Raw genomic sequence first — 13,986 nt, 5'->3', positions numbered from 1 at the left:
GTTCACCAACCACAGGGGTGATGGGGGCTACGGTTCGAGAGATAAGAGTGGGAACTGGTGCGGGCAGAACACCCAGCTGGACAACAGTGGAGAGGCGGTGGAGGAGGATGGTGTGATCGACCGTGTCAAAAGTTGCAGACTGATCGAGAATAATGAGGAGGTGAGAGGGGTGAAGATGTAGATTTAAAGGAGAGACAATCCCAGCTAACATGGGGACCAGCAGGGGAGTTTGGGAGATCAGTAATTTGGGGAAGAGGATGGAGGGGACAGGAGGTGGGTCTGATGACCAGGATGAGTTCAGAGAGGGAATGAAAGGAAAAAGTAAAAGTTATTTTCTATCTGATTCCTTGTCTCGATTCTGTCCCTCTTCATAATTTCTACTCGGGATTTACATCAACAAGAACTCTTTAATCTGGCTCGATCATATCTATTCTGTTTCTTTCCCCTCAGGATATTCAGGACCTGTTGATGAGGTAAGCAGGTTTAAAGAAACAGTTTTGTGATGTGATCACTGCTGTCTCTCTAACACACACTGATTTCCAGACCTGTTTTTACAGGAGTCAGATGGAGTTTGGCAAGCCTGGAACTGTCTCCACTCAGTTACCTGCGGATATCGCTGGTGAACCAGTCAAATACATCAAAGTGTGGAGGGAAATGAGGGCAGTGATTTCTCCAGGTATCATTCTCTGTATATTACCGTCTCCCTGCTGTTATCCAAGTGATTAATGAGGTTTGACACACTGATGAAATGATCAGAAGGAATAAGAACAGGAGCAGTCCAGCCCAGTGAACCTGCTCTGATTTTTGATCAGAACATGTCTGATCGAATTGTGGCCTTTACTCCACTTTCCTGCCTGTCCCAGATGACCCTTAACCCCCTTGTTTTTAAAAAAAAAAATCTTTTTATTCTCCTCCATTTTTCACGTTTTCTCCCACATTTACATCCATCAACAATAAACAATAATCAGCAAGATATGTCAGTCCCCATAATAACAACGATCCCATCCGCCCACCAACCCCCAAACCTCAACCCGCCTGTTTACATAAACAAACGACAAAAAGAAATCAGGGATTACCCGTAGTCACCCTTAATCTTACACAGCTCCCACCCCCCCCCTCCCCCCCACCCCCCTCTCCCCCCCCCACCGCAGGTCTCCAGCTCCTCCCGTCCACTGCCTCTTGTTAAACTCCTCCTCCCAACCTTGGTTCCTTCCCCCCAACTTTCCACCCCGGCTAGACCACTCGGACCCTGCTCTGCCAGGCTCCGATGGCCGCAGCCCCTCCCCCCACCTCACTCCCGTTCACTGGCCGGCTTAAACCGGCCAGCATGGAGGCCCCCGCCCGGGTCCCTTTCCCACTTGCCCGGCCCCAGGAAAGCCCAAAGATCCCCTTTTAGCACACAAACCCCGCATATCCACCTACACCCCAAAGAACTCTCATTTCGAGTGAAAGTCCCGTCCCTTCCGTTGTCCAAATACCACTTTGGCTCCTTTAATCTCTACACCCGCGTACTACTACTCCAGTGATACAAAAAAGAAGAAAATACAGTCATGAGGTTACATCGGCACATGGCCATTCCTCAATTTGTCAGTTCTGCCACAGTCCTTCTGCTTTCGCAAACTCCTCCGCTGCTTCCGCCGTTCCAAAATAAAAGTCCCTGAGCTTGTAAGTCACCCTCAGCTTAGCTGGATATACAATGCCGCACCACACCTTGCTAATGTACAGTGCCCTCTTCACCCGGTTGAAGGCAGCCCGCCTCCTTGCTAGCTCCACCGTAAAGTCCTGGTATACACGTATACCAGCTCCAGCCCACTGCACCACCCGCTTCTGCTTGGCCCAACTCAGGACCTTCTCCTTCACCCTGTACCTACGGAAGCACAGAGTCACTGCCCTTGGCGGCTCACTCGCCTTTGGTACAGGCCTCCACGACCGATGAGCCCAATCCAGTTCATATCGGGAGGAATCCTCCCCCTCCCCCAATAGTTTCGCCAGCATCGCGGCAAAATACTCAGTCAGCTTCGGTCCTTCAACTCCTTCGGGCAGCCCCACAATCCTCAAATTCTGTCGCCTGGATCTGTTTTCCAGGTCTTCCATTTTTCCTCACAGATACTTGTTAATGTCCATCACCTTCCGCATCTCTTTCCCCATCGAGGCAAGTTGATCACCGTGCTGCAATAACGTCTCCTCCACTTCCTTCAGCGCCTCCCCTTGCTCTCGCACCTCCGCCACTGCGCTCGCCACCTCCGTCCTCACCGGGGAAACCGCCTCCTCCACCAGCACACTCAAAACCTCCCTCATCTCCTTCCTCACCGTCTCCATGCATTTCGCAATCTGCGCCAACTACTTTTCAAATTCCGCAGCCATCGCCTTAGTTATTTCTTCAGCCGTAAGCAGTGGGGCCTTCCCTGGTGCTCCAGCCCCCATTTTTCCTGGTGACCCCGCGGTGACCTTTCCACTCCCCGACGGACCTCCAGCTGTTTTTTTTCCGGCCGTTTTCTTTCTCACCCTCGACATTTTTCTTTGTTCTTTTTTTCCTCCTGTGTCTTCACTGTGCCTCCTCTGTGCCTTCTCCCTGCTTCTGCCGCCTCCGCGGACCCTGGGACCGGGCTTAAAGCCCCGAAAATGCCGTTGCCGAACGGGAGCACTCCATTTTGCGGCCGCCTCCCGCCCGCCATCACCGCAAGTCCCTTAACCCCCTTGTTGATCAACAATCTATCAAACTCGGTCATGAATCAATGACCCAGCCTCTGCTGGTCTCTGTGGTAGAGAATTCCAAAGACTAATAACCCTCTCCGAGAAGGAATTCCTCCTCATCTCTGTCTTAAGTAGAGGCCCCTTCATTTGATGCTGTGTCACCAACACCTCGCTTACCCCAGAGATCAAACATCCTCCCAGCATCTACCCTGACGAAGGAATCCCCTCAGAATGTTATGTTTCAATAAGATAACCTCTTATTCTTCTAAACTACAGACCACAGTACAGACCAACCTGCTCAACCTTTCCTCATAGAATAATCCCTTCACCAGGAATCAGCCCAGTGAATCTTCTCTGAACTGTGTCCAATGAGAGTCTCTCCCTCCTGATGTAAGGAGATCAGATCTGAACACAGTACTCAAGCTGCAGTCTCACCAATCCCCTGTACAGTTGCAGCACGTCTTCCCTACTCTACACTCCATCCCTTTTCCAATAAAGGCCAACATTCCATTTGTTTTCCTCGTTCCTTGCTGTACCTGGACACTAACTTTTAGTGATTGATGTACAAGGTCCCCCAGATCCCTCTGTACTGCAGCATTCTGCCGTCTCTATTGAAATAATTTGCTGCTTTTTCTATTCTTCCTTCCAAGGTGGACAACCTCACATTTTCCCACTTTATACTCCCTCTGCTAAATCTTTGTCCACTCACTCAACCGGTCTATATCCCTATGCAGAACCATTGTATCCTCCTCACAACTTCAAGACCTAACTTTGTGGCATCAGACAATTTAGCTCCAGTACATTCGGTTTCTTCATCCAATCAGGAATATTGATCATAAATAGTTGTATCCCCATCATTGATCAGTAATCTCGGGAATTTGCAAAGATTACAACCAATGCATCCACTTTCTCTCCAGCCCCGCCTTTAAAATCCTGGGATGCAGGACATCAGGTCCAGGGGACAAGTTGCCTTAAATCCCATTAGTTTTCCAGATACTTTTTCTCTGGTGATCATGATTGTTTTATGTTTATCCCTCCCTTTTCCCTCCTGCTTTTCCCCAACACTGGATGACCCCAAGTGTTATTCTCTGTATCTTGTTGGGTATTTTTCTTTCCCCAGGTTATAAGAAAACATTTAACGATATTCTGTCATTTCTAAGGGACATTGCCAGACCTCCGCACAGAGCGCCGATTGGTCCCCACATGCCCCGTTGTCAACACTGATACACTCGGGCAACACGATGGCACAGTGGTTAGCATTGCTGCCTGACGGCGCCGAGGTCCCAGGTTCGATCCCGGCTCTCGGTCACTGTCCGTGTGGAGTTTTTACATTCTCCCCGTGTTTGCGTGGGTTTCGCCCCCACAACCCAAAATATGTGCAGGGTAGGTGGATTGGCTACGCTAAATTGCCCCTCAATAAAAAAAAACAAAAAAACACTGATACACTTCCCCTCTCTCCGTATACCAATCACCATGACTACATTCTGTCCCCTTCTGTGACCAAGGACAGGAACTCCCAACTTAGGCAGACTTCACCTTCTGTCTCTTCCTCAGGATTTTGTCTTGTAGCAAATGGAATTCGGATCAGAGAAGTGTGAGGTTAATGTATTGGGAGGGGGAAGATCTGGCAAGGGAATAGACAGTAAGTGGTAAGATAGCGAGAGTTGTGGAGGAACAGAGGGAGCTTTGAATTTATGTCCACAGGTTCAGGACAGGGGGATAATGTTGTGAAGATAACACAACGGATATTTTCCTCTACTGACCTCGGAATAGAAAATAAGAGCAGAGAGGTAATGTAGGAACTTTATTAAACACTAGTTAGTCTACAACTAGAGTACTTTGTATCTTTCTGGTCAGTGTGCTGGAGAGGTTACCGAGGAGATTTATGATGGTGTTGGATGGGTCAGAGAACTTGAGTTCTGCGTTATGATTGGATGGATTGGGATTGTTTTCATTGGATCAGAGAAGGCTGAGGGGAGATTTAATTGATGTGTATAAAATTAAGAATGTCCTGATTGGAAAAGCCCCGAGTTCCATTGTCTCGGTGTCCATGATCATAGAGAGTAGATACAGGGTAAGAGGGAGGAGGGTGAAAGGGGATTATTTTCACTCAGGGTGTGGTCTGGATCTGGGAAAGGAAGATTGAGGCAGAAACCCTCGTCACATTTATAAAGTAATCAGATCAACACTCCAGGTGCCGTAACCGACAGGGTTACGGAGCAGGAACTGGAAACCGGGATTGGGCTAGAGAATTCATTTGCAGCCGAATCAGGTTGGTCTGGAATGGTCTCTTTCTGTGAATCCCAGAATGTTTACAAAACAGGAGGAAACCAATCGGCCCATTGTGTTCCTGCTAGCTCGTTGCAAGATCAACTCCCCAGGGCCGTTCCTTCACCTTTTCTCTGTAACTCTGCAGATTATATAGATACATAGATACATAGAAGATAGGAGCAGGAGGAGGCCTTTTGGCCCTTCAAGCCTGCTCCGCCATTCATCACGATCATGGCTGATCATCCAACTCAATAGCCTAATCCTGCTTTCTCCCCATAGCCTTTGAACCCATTATCCTCAAGTGCTATATCCAGCCGCCTCTTGAATATATTCAATATTTTAGCATCAATTACTTCCTGTGGTAATGAATTCCACAGGCTCACCACTCTGGGTGAAGAATTGTCTCCTTATCTCTGTCCGAAATGATTTATCCTGAATCTTCAGACTGTGGCCCCTGGTTCTGGACACACCCATCATTGGTAACATCTTCCCTGCATCTACCCTGTCTAGTCCTGTTCGAATTTTATAAGTCTCTATGAGATCCCCCCTCATTCTTCTGAACTCCAGCGAAAACAATCCCAACCTCGTCAATCCCTCCTCATATGACAGTCCCGCCATCCCTGAAATCAGTCTGGTAAACCTTTGTTACACTCCCTCGAGACCAGAACATCCTACCTCAAAGAAGACCAAAACTGCACACAATACCCAGGTGTGGCCTCACCAAGGCCCTGTACAATTGCAGCAACACATCCCTGCTTCTGTACTCGAAATCTCTCACAATGAAGGCCAACATACCATTAGCCTTCTTTACCGCCTGCTGTACCTGCATGCTTACCTTCAGCGACTGGTGCACAAGGACATCCAGGTCCCACTGCACACTCCCCTCTCCCAATTTACAACCATTCAGGGAGTAATCTGCCTTCCTGTTTTTGCTTCCAAAGTGAATAACATCAGACATATCCAAATTACACTGCATCTGCCATTGATTTGCCCATTTGCCCAACCTGTCCAGATCTTGCTGTAGCATCCCTGAATCGTCGTCACAGTTCACAGTTTGAAGAATAAAGGGTTATGGTGTTTGGGTGGAAAATTGGAGCTGAGTCCACAAAAGATCAGCCATGATCTCATTGAATAACGGAGCAGGCTCGAAGGGCCAGGTGGCCTACTCCTGCTCCTAGTTCTTATGTTATGTTCACCCTCCCACCCAACTTGATATTATCTTGAAACTTTGAGATGTTACATTTTGTTCCCTCATCTAAATCATTCATATATATTGTGAATAGCTGCGATCCCAGCACCGATCCCTGTGGTACCCCAGGAGTTACTGCCTGCCAATTTGAAAAGGACCCATTAATCCCCACTCTTTGTTTCCTCACTGCCAACCAGTTTTCTATCCACGTCAATAGATTTCCCCCAATCCCATGCGCTTTAATTTTGCACAATAAACTCTTATACGGGACTTTGTCAAACGCCTTCTGAAAGTCCAAATGTACCACATCGACTGCCTCCCCCTTGTCAACTGTACTGGTTACATCTTCAAAGAATTCCAGTAGATTTGTCAAGCATGATTTTCCCTTCATAACTCCACGCTGACTCTGCCTGATCCTGACGTTGATTGTTCCTCTTCAGTTAATGATTCAATTCCATATGAAAGCTGTGATTCAATCTGATTCCATCACAGTACATTCCTGACCCTAAACACTCGCTGTGTGAAAAGGTTTTCCCTCACGCTAAAAGGGCTACTTTTTGTTGATCTGCTTAAATTCTGTGTCCTCTGGTTCTCTTCTCTCAGTGGAACCACCTCAGCTTCACTAATGTGTGTCCGTAACTGAAGTTCCTCCTCCCAGGAATCATTGTGGTGAATGTTCCCTGCACTCTCTCTAATGCCCTCACATCCTCCCTCAAGTGTGTTGCCCAGAACAGAGTTGAGGATTAACCAGTGTTTTGTACAGATATAATTTTGTCACTCTATTCTGCGTTAATAAAGCCTAAGATGCTGCATTCTTATTAATCGCTCTCTCAACTTGTTCTGTCACCCGCTAATTGTGAACTGATGTTCTGTACATTAAGGTTTAGGTCATTAAGTTACACAGGAAGAGTCAGGGTGTGAACACTGACCCCTGTGAACACTAATGTATATCTATGTCCAGTCTGAACAACCAACAACTGTCATTCACCCCATTCCATATCCATGTTGCTACTGTCCTCGTTATTCTGGACATTTTCTAGGTTTCTGTCTGTTAGGGCCATGTTGCCATGGAGACAGGGAACATACGAGGAGATTAAAGAACAAAACCGTGCATTGAGATAACTGAAGTAACTTCTCCGTCATTTAGATGTGAATTTTCCACTGGGATCACTCCTTCCGACTGTGAATGGAATTCCCAGTGGGAATGTTGTCCGTGTTATCCCATCACTGAGTCAGAAAGCTGTAGATTTCTGTCCCATGCCAGAATCTGGAGCAGAAATATATATTGGGGCAGCACGGTAGCATTGTGGTTAGCACAATTGCTTCACAGCTCCAGGGTCCCAGGTTCGATTCCGGCTTGGGTCACTGTCTGTGCGGAGTCTGCACATCCTCCCCGTGTGTGCGTGGGTTTCCTCCGGGTGCTCCGGTTTCCTCCCACAGTCCAAAGATGTGCCGGTTAGGTGGATTGGCCATGATAAATTGCCCTTAGTGTCCAAAATTGCCCTTAGTGTTGGGTGGGGTTACTGGGTTATGGGGACAGGGTGGAGGTGTTGACCTTGGGTAGGGTGCTCTTTCCAAGAGCCGGTGCAGACTCGATGGGCCGAATGGCCTCCTTCTGCACTGTAAATTCTATGATAATCTATGAAAGTGCAGACTGACAATCCCAGCGCGGTACTGAGGAAGTGCTGCAGTGTTGGAGGAGCCTCTTTCAGGTGAGACTTTACCCCTTCTCAGCTGGGGGTCAATGATTCCGTGGCAGGAGTTTGAAGAGGAGGAGGAGAGCTCACCCCCTTGTCCTGACTGAGATCTCGGAGGGGGTTGTAGGGCTGGAGGAGGAGAGCTCACCCCCTTGTCCTGACTGAGATCTCGGAGGGGGTTGTAGGGCTGGAGGAGGTGACAGACGTACAGAGTGTGGGGAGGCCGTGTAGACATTTAATTTTGAGACATCCCTGTGTCAGAAGCCGATGAGGGTCAGTGAGAGTGCGCTCGGGGGAGTGGGAAAGGTGAGGGGGGCACGTGTGGTTGGTGATGGGTGTCTGGGTCTTGGTGGAAGTTAGACGGTGGGCACAGAATTTGGATGAGCTCGAGTTTCCGTTTCTGGTTCTGCGTTGAAAATAAATGAACATCTGGACTCCCCCTTGACTGATGTGTACAGGAATGTGAGAGAGTTAATGCTTCAATCCCATTCACACGTTGAAAAATGCGTCAACACTGTCCACAAAAGTTCACAACAGGCTGGACTCAGAGCGGTGACCGAGTTCCCACAACTTGTCTTAACCGAGGTCTTGTATTGGAGAGAGATCTTTATTCTCAGTGAATTGATGCTGATCTGAGCCGAGTGAATGGAGCTGAGGGAAGGGGGAGAAATTTCTTCACACACTCTGTCCCTGAGCTTCCACAGTTCCTGGGCTGAGGAAAGTGGTGATGTCCCATCACCGTCTGTACACGTCTCGTCATTCACTCCTGTTTTTCTCACAGTAACAGCTTCCCAATTATGTTCTCTTCCAGTTCCAGCAAGTCTCACCCTGGACCCGGAGACAGCTAACAACCAGCTCATCATTTCCCAGGATCTGACTAGTGTGAGGCACGGAAATGAACAGCAAAGTCGATTTTATAATCCGGAAAGATTTAGTACATATATGTATGTGTTGAGCTCCCAGAGTTTCACATCAGGGAGACACTACTGGGAGGTGGGTCTTGGACACAAGCCTTACTGGGTTGTGGGTGTCTGCAGAGAGTCTGTCAACAGGAAAGCAAACATCACACATTCACCTGAGAATGGATTCTGGGTCATCGCCCGATTGGCAGACTGCAAATCATTGAAAATCCCAGATGTCATCACCCAGCGGAAAGTGAAACCCCGGAAGTTGGGAATTTACCTGGATTATGAGGGTGGACAGGTGTCATTTTACGATGCTGAGGACATGTCTCACCTGTACACCTTCACTGACACATTCACCGAGAAACTCTACCCCGCCTTCAATCCCTGTCGTAATAACTCTGACCCACTGACCCTGCTCACTGGGTAACACAGTGGGACACGTTTTGGGAGGTCGGAGTTTTAGTGAGAAGCCTGATTCACTGTCTGAACAGCTCATGTTGTCCTGATTCTCTGCTGTGTGCTGTCAGGGGGTGAGTGTGTTTCTGTATTGTTTATTCTGTAAATTTAACTCAGATTCTCCACCCATCCCACTGTCCCTCTCTGAATCTAATGGGACCCATAAACACTGGACTGGTATAGAATGAAGCAAAATCTCCTGAATTGTGGTAACTGTGCCCAGCTCTCGAACAATTCATTGTGAATCTTTATTTTGTTTCCTCCCTTGAATAAATGTTTTATTTGAAGACGGGACTGACACCTGGTGTGATGATTACTGATTCAGTGAATGAGCAGAAAGAATGTTTTCTCTCCTGTCTGGGATGTGGATGTCGCTGGCTGAGCCCTCGTTGCCCATCCCTAATTGCCCTTGAGAAGGTGGTGTAGGTACACCCACAGTGCTGTTAGGGAGGGAGTTCCAGGATTCTGACCCAGTGACAGTGAAGGAACGGCCGATATGTTTCCCAGTCGGGATGGTGAGTGACTGGAAGGGAACCTCCAGGTGGTGGTATCAGGAATGAGAATATCAGAATAGGTTCCGGAGTAGGACATGTGACCATTCAGTAAGATCCTGTCTGAACATCAACACCGACTCCACTTTCCCCTCCTATCCCTTCATTCTCTTTGCACTCATGAATATACCGATCTCTGTGTGGAATATACTCACTGACATCTCGCCGAGGGAGAGAATCCCAAAGATTCACAACTCTCTCTGAGGGAAGGAATTTCTCCTCATCTCAGTCTTAAATGGACAACCCTTTATCCTGATTCTGTGACCCCCTCGTTCTAGACCAGTGTCAGCATCTATCCTTAGAGAATTGTATATGTTTCAATAAGATCACCCATTATTCTTTTAAACCTCAAAGAATATAGATCGATCCAACTCAATCCTTCCTCATATCAGAAAACCCTTTCATCCCAAGTATCAATTCCGAGAACCTTCATTGCTCCCTCTAAGGTAAGTACATGTTTCCTCAGGTACGGAGACTAAAACTGTCCAAAATCCTCCAGCTGTGACCACACTCAATCCCTGTTACTTTGCAGCAAGACTTATAGTCTTATACTTCAGCCCCGTTGTAGTAAAGGCTAAGATACCATTTACCTTCCTAATAGTTCACTGTATCTAATAGTTCACTGAAACTTTCTCTGTTTCAGCTAATTTAGGGGGGTTGCCATTTAGGGTAGGTAGGGATAGGTTTAGGTATCTGGGGGTCCAGGTGACAGGGGAGTGGGCGACACTGCATAAGTGGAACTTAACAAAGTTGGTGGAGTAGATAAAGGAGGACTTTAGGAGGTGGGATACACAGCACCTGATGCTGGCGGGAGGGGTCCAAGTGGTTAAGATGAATGTCTTGCCAAGGTTTTTATTTGTATTTCAGATGCTCCCGATTATTATTCCGAAGGCCTTCTTCCGGAATTTGGTCAACGTAATTTCGGAGTTTATTCGGGCGGGGAAGGTGAAAGGGGGAAGTGGGCTGTGATACAGAGGCAGGGAGAGAAAGGGGACTTGGCGTTACCGCACCTGCTGCACTATTACCTCATACGCTGCAGGAAAGGATGTCCCAAAGCGTGGTACATTGGCGAGACCATGCAGACGCTGCGACAACGAATGAACGGACATCGTGCAACAATCACCAGGCAGGAATGTTCCCTTCCAGTCGGGGAACACTTCAGCAGTCAAGGGCATTCAGCCTCTGATCTCCGGGTAAGCGTTCTCCAAGGCGGCCTTCAGGACGCACGACAACGCAGAATCGCTGAGCAGAAGCTTATAGCCAAGTTCCGCACACATGAGTGCGTCCTCAACTGGGAGCTGGGATTCATGTCGCATTACATTCATCCCCCACCACCTGGCCTGCAAAATCCTACCAACTGTCCTGGCTTGACACAATTCACACCTCTTTAACCTGGGGTTACCCCATCTCTGGATCTGTAAAGATTTAATCACCTGCTAATGCTCGCATTCCAAGCATTGTCTGGCATCTTTGAATCTGTCTATATATATGTTTCTGGAACATACTTCTTCATTCATCTGAGGAAGGAGCAGCGCTCCGAAAATTAGTGACATCGAAACAAACCTGTTGGACTTTAACCTGGTGTTGTAAAAATTCTTACTGCACTATTATTGGGTGGTGAATGTGGAGAAAGTGAGGTGATAGTGGGAGGGAGAGAGGCCGGAATGGGTTAGGGTGGAGGAGGAGTCCTGTCGGGGCCCAGCTTCAGGGCCATGGTAACGGTGGCACTACCGTTGTCACCGAGGAGATATATGGAGAGCCCGGTTGTACAGTCCACGGTTAGGGTGTGGAACCAGCTGAGGAGACAGTTTCGGACGGAGGGGATGTCGGTGCTAACATTGTTGTGTGTGAACCACGGATTCAAACCGGGGGAGACGGATGGCATGTACAGGAGGTGGAGAGAGGTGGGGTTGATGAGGGCCAGGGATTTATATTTGGAGGAGAGTTTTGCCAGTCTGGGAGAGCTGCGGGAGATGGGAGAGCTCCCGAGGGGAGTGATTTTAGGTATCTACAAGTGAGTGACTTTGCACGGATGGTGTGTAAAGAGTTCCCCAGGCTGCCGAAGTATGTCCCATTGGAACGGCTGCTGCTTCCGGACATGGAGGAGGAGGGTAGGATTGGGGACATATACGGGTGGCTGGGGAAGCAGGGGGAATGCACATGATGAGGATTCAGGAGAAATGGGAGGAGGAGTTGGGGGAGAGATACGGTGGAGAGTGAGGCGCTGGGCGGGGTGAATTTGACCTCTTGTGCGAGACTGAGTTTGATACAGTTAAAGGTGGGATGGGATACAGTGAGTTACAGACTGGAATCTAATCGAGGGGTTCAGATGGTTTATATATAGAATAATGGATACCTGGGAGTGAGTTACAGACTGGAATCTAATCGAGGGGTTCAGATGGTTTATATATAGAATAATGGATACCTGGGAGTGAATTACAGACTGGAATCTAATCGAGGGGTTCAGATGGTTTATATATAGAATAATGGATACCTGGGAGTGAGTTACAGACTGGAATCTAATCGAGGGGTTCAGATGGTTTATATAATGAATAATGGATACCTGGGAGTGAGTTACAGACTGGAATCTAATCAAGGAGTTCAGATGGTTTATATATAGAATAGTGGATACCTGGGAGTGAGTGCCAGACTGGAATCTAATCGAGGGGTTCAGATGGTTTATATATAGAATAATGGATACCTGGGAGTGAGTTACAGACTGGAATCTAATCGAGGGATTCAGATGGTTTATATATAGAATAATGGATACCAGGGAGTGACTTACAGACTAGAATCTAATCGAGGGGTTCAGATGGTTTGTATAGAGAATAATGGATACCTGGGAGTGAGTTACAGACTGGAATCTAATCGAGGGATTCAGATGGTTTATATATAGAATAGTGGATACCAGGGAGTGAGTTACAGACTGGAATCTAATCGAGGGGTTCAGATGGTTTATATATAGAATAATGGATACCTGGGAGTGAGTCACAGACTGGAATCTAATCGAGGGGTTCAGATGGTTTATATATAGAATAATGGATACCAGGGAGTGAGTTACAGACTGGAATCTAATCGAGGGGTTCAGATGGTTTGTATAGAGAATAGTGGGCAGCACTGTAGCACAGTGGTTAGCACTGTTGCTACACAGCTCCAGGGTCCCAGGTGCGATTCCCTGCTTGGGGCACTGTCTGGCACGTTCTCCCTGTGTCGGTGTGGGTTTCCTCCGGGTGCTCCGGTTTCCTCCCACAAGTCCCGAAAGATGTGCTGTTAGTTAATTTGGATATTCTGAATTCTCCCTCTGTGTACCCGAACAGGTGCCGGAATGTGGCGATAAGGGGCTTTTCACAGTAACTTCATTGCAGTGTTAATGTAAGCCGACTTGTGACAATAATAAAGATTATTATTATTATATTTATGGCCTCACTCAATCCGGTCTCCAACTGAAAGGCAGCTGACTGTGCAAGTGGACAGTCACAGTACTGCCAGCAGATGGCGGCACTGCTCCATGTCAAGCCCTTCCAGCCAACAGGGGGAAAGTGTGGGTCAGGATGAGAGAGATCAAGGGGGGATTTCAGGAAACGCTTCTTCACACAAAGGTTACAAAACCAAGGTGAGTAAATGTGGTTCAGGTACAGATCAGCTATGAGCTGACTGAATGGTGGAACAGGCTGGAGGGGCTCAATACCCAACATGTTCTGTAAAATTATCACTTTGACACGAGGATCTCAGGATATCTTTAAAAGATGAGAGACTGATAAATATTGGGAGACAGAAGGATTTTTGTACCCATGAAGTAGGAAAAGTTTTTTTAATGTATTTTATTCCAAATAAATTAAATAATACAAAAACATCAGCAACCTGGGGAACATCCTCCCCAGCACACAATGTTACAATCTGGACAAATGTTTCCATTTTACACATTCCCGCCCGCGCGACGGACAATTCCTCAAACGTGGCCACCGACGGTCCCCACCGTGTGGGGATCAGAATCCCCTCAGATATGGGAGTCACTGGGAAATCCAATAGGGAATTCAGGAGAAACATCTTTACCCAGAGAGTGATTAGAATGAGGAGGTCACTGCCGTTCACTGAGAACAGGGCAGGGGACGCGGTTCAAATAGAGGGAGTGTGTCCTGACCCAGCTGCTCAGGGCTGGACTCACTCTGACTGGGTTTGGGGATGGAGACGAGGCCCTTGTTTCAGGTGAAGCAATATTTTAA

General features: G+C 47.7%; 1 protein-coding gene across 1 annotated transcript; it reads left to right on the top strand.

Annotated features, from left to right (window-relative positions):
* Positions 1-561: 561 nt before the first annotated feature.
* On the top strand, positions 562-9,499 carry LOC140389415 (E3 ubiquitin-protein ligase TRIM69-like). The gene is made up of 2 exons (XM_072473557.1): positions 562-676; positions 8,663-9,499. The coding sequence occupies exons 1-2, from the start codon at positions 565-567 to the stop codon at positions 9,181-9,183; spliced, it is 633 nt and encodes a 210-aa protein (XP_072329658.1). The 5' UTR covers positions 562-564; the 3' UTR covers positions 9,184-9,499.
* The last annotated feature ends 4,487 nt before the right edge of the window (positions 9,500-13,986 follow it).

This window comes from Scyliorhinus torazame, chromosome 14 (genome assembly GCF_047496885.1).
Source record: "Scyliorhinus torazame isolate Kashiwa2021f chromosome 14, sScyTor2.1, whole genome shotgun sequence".
Classification (NCBI taxonomy): Eukaryota; Metazoa; Chordata; class Chondrichthyes; order Carcharhiniformes; family Scyliorhinidae; genus Scyliorhinus; species Scyliorhinus torazame.
This window is presented reverse-complemented; position numbering and strand designations above follow the sequence as displayed.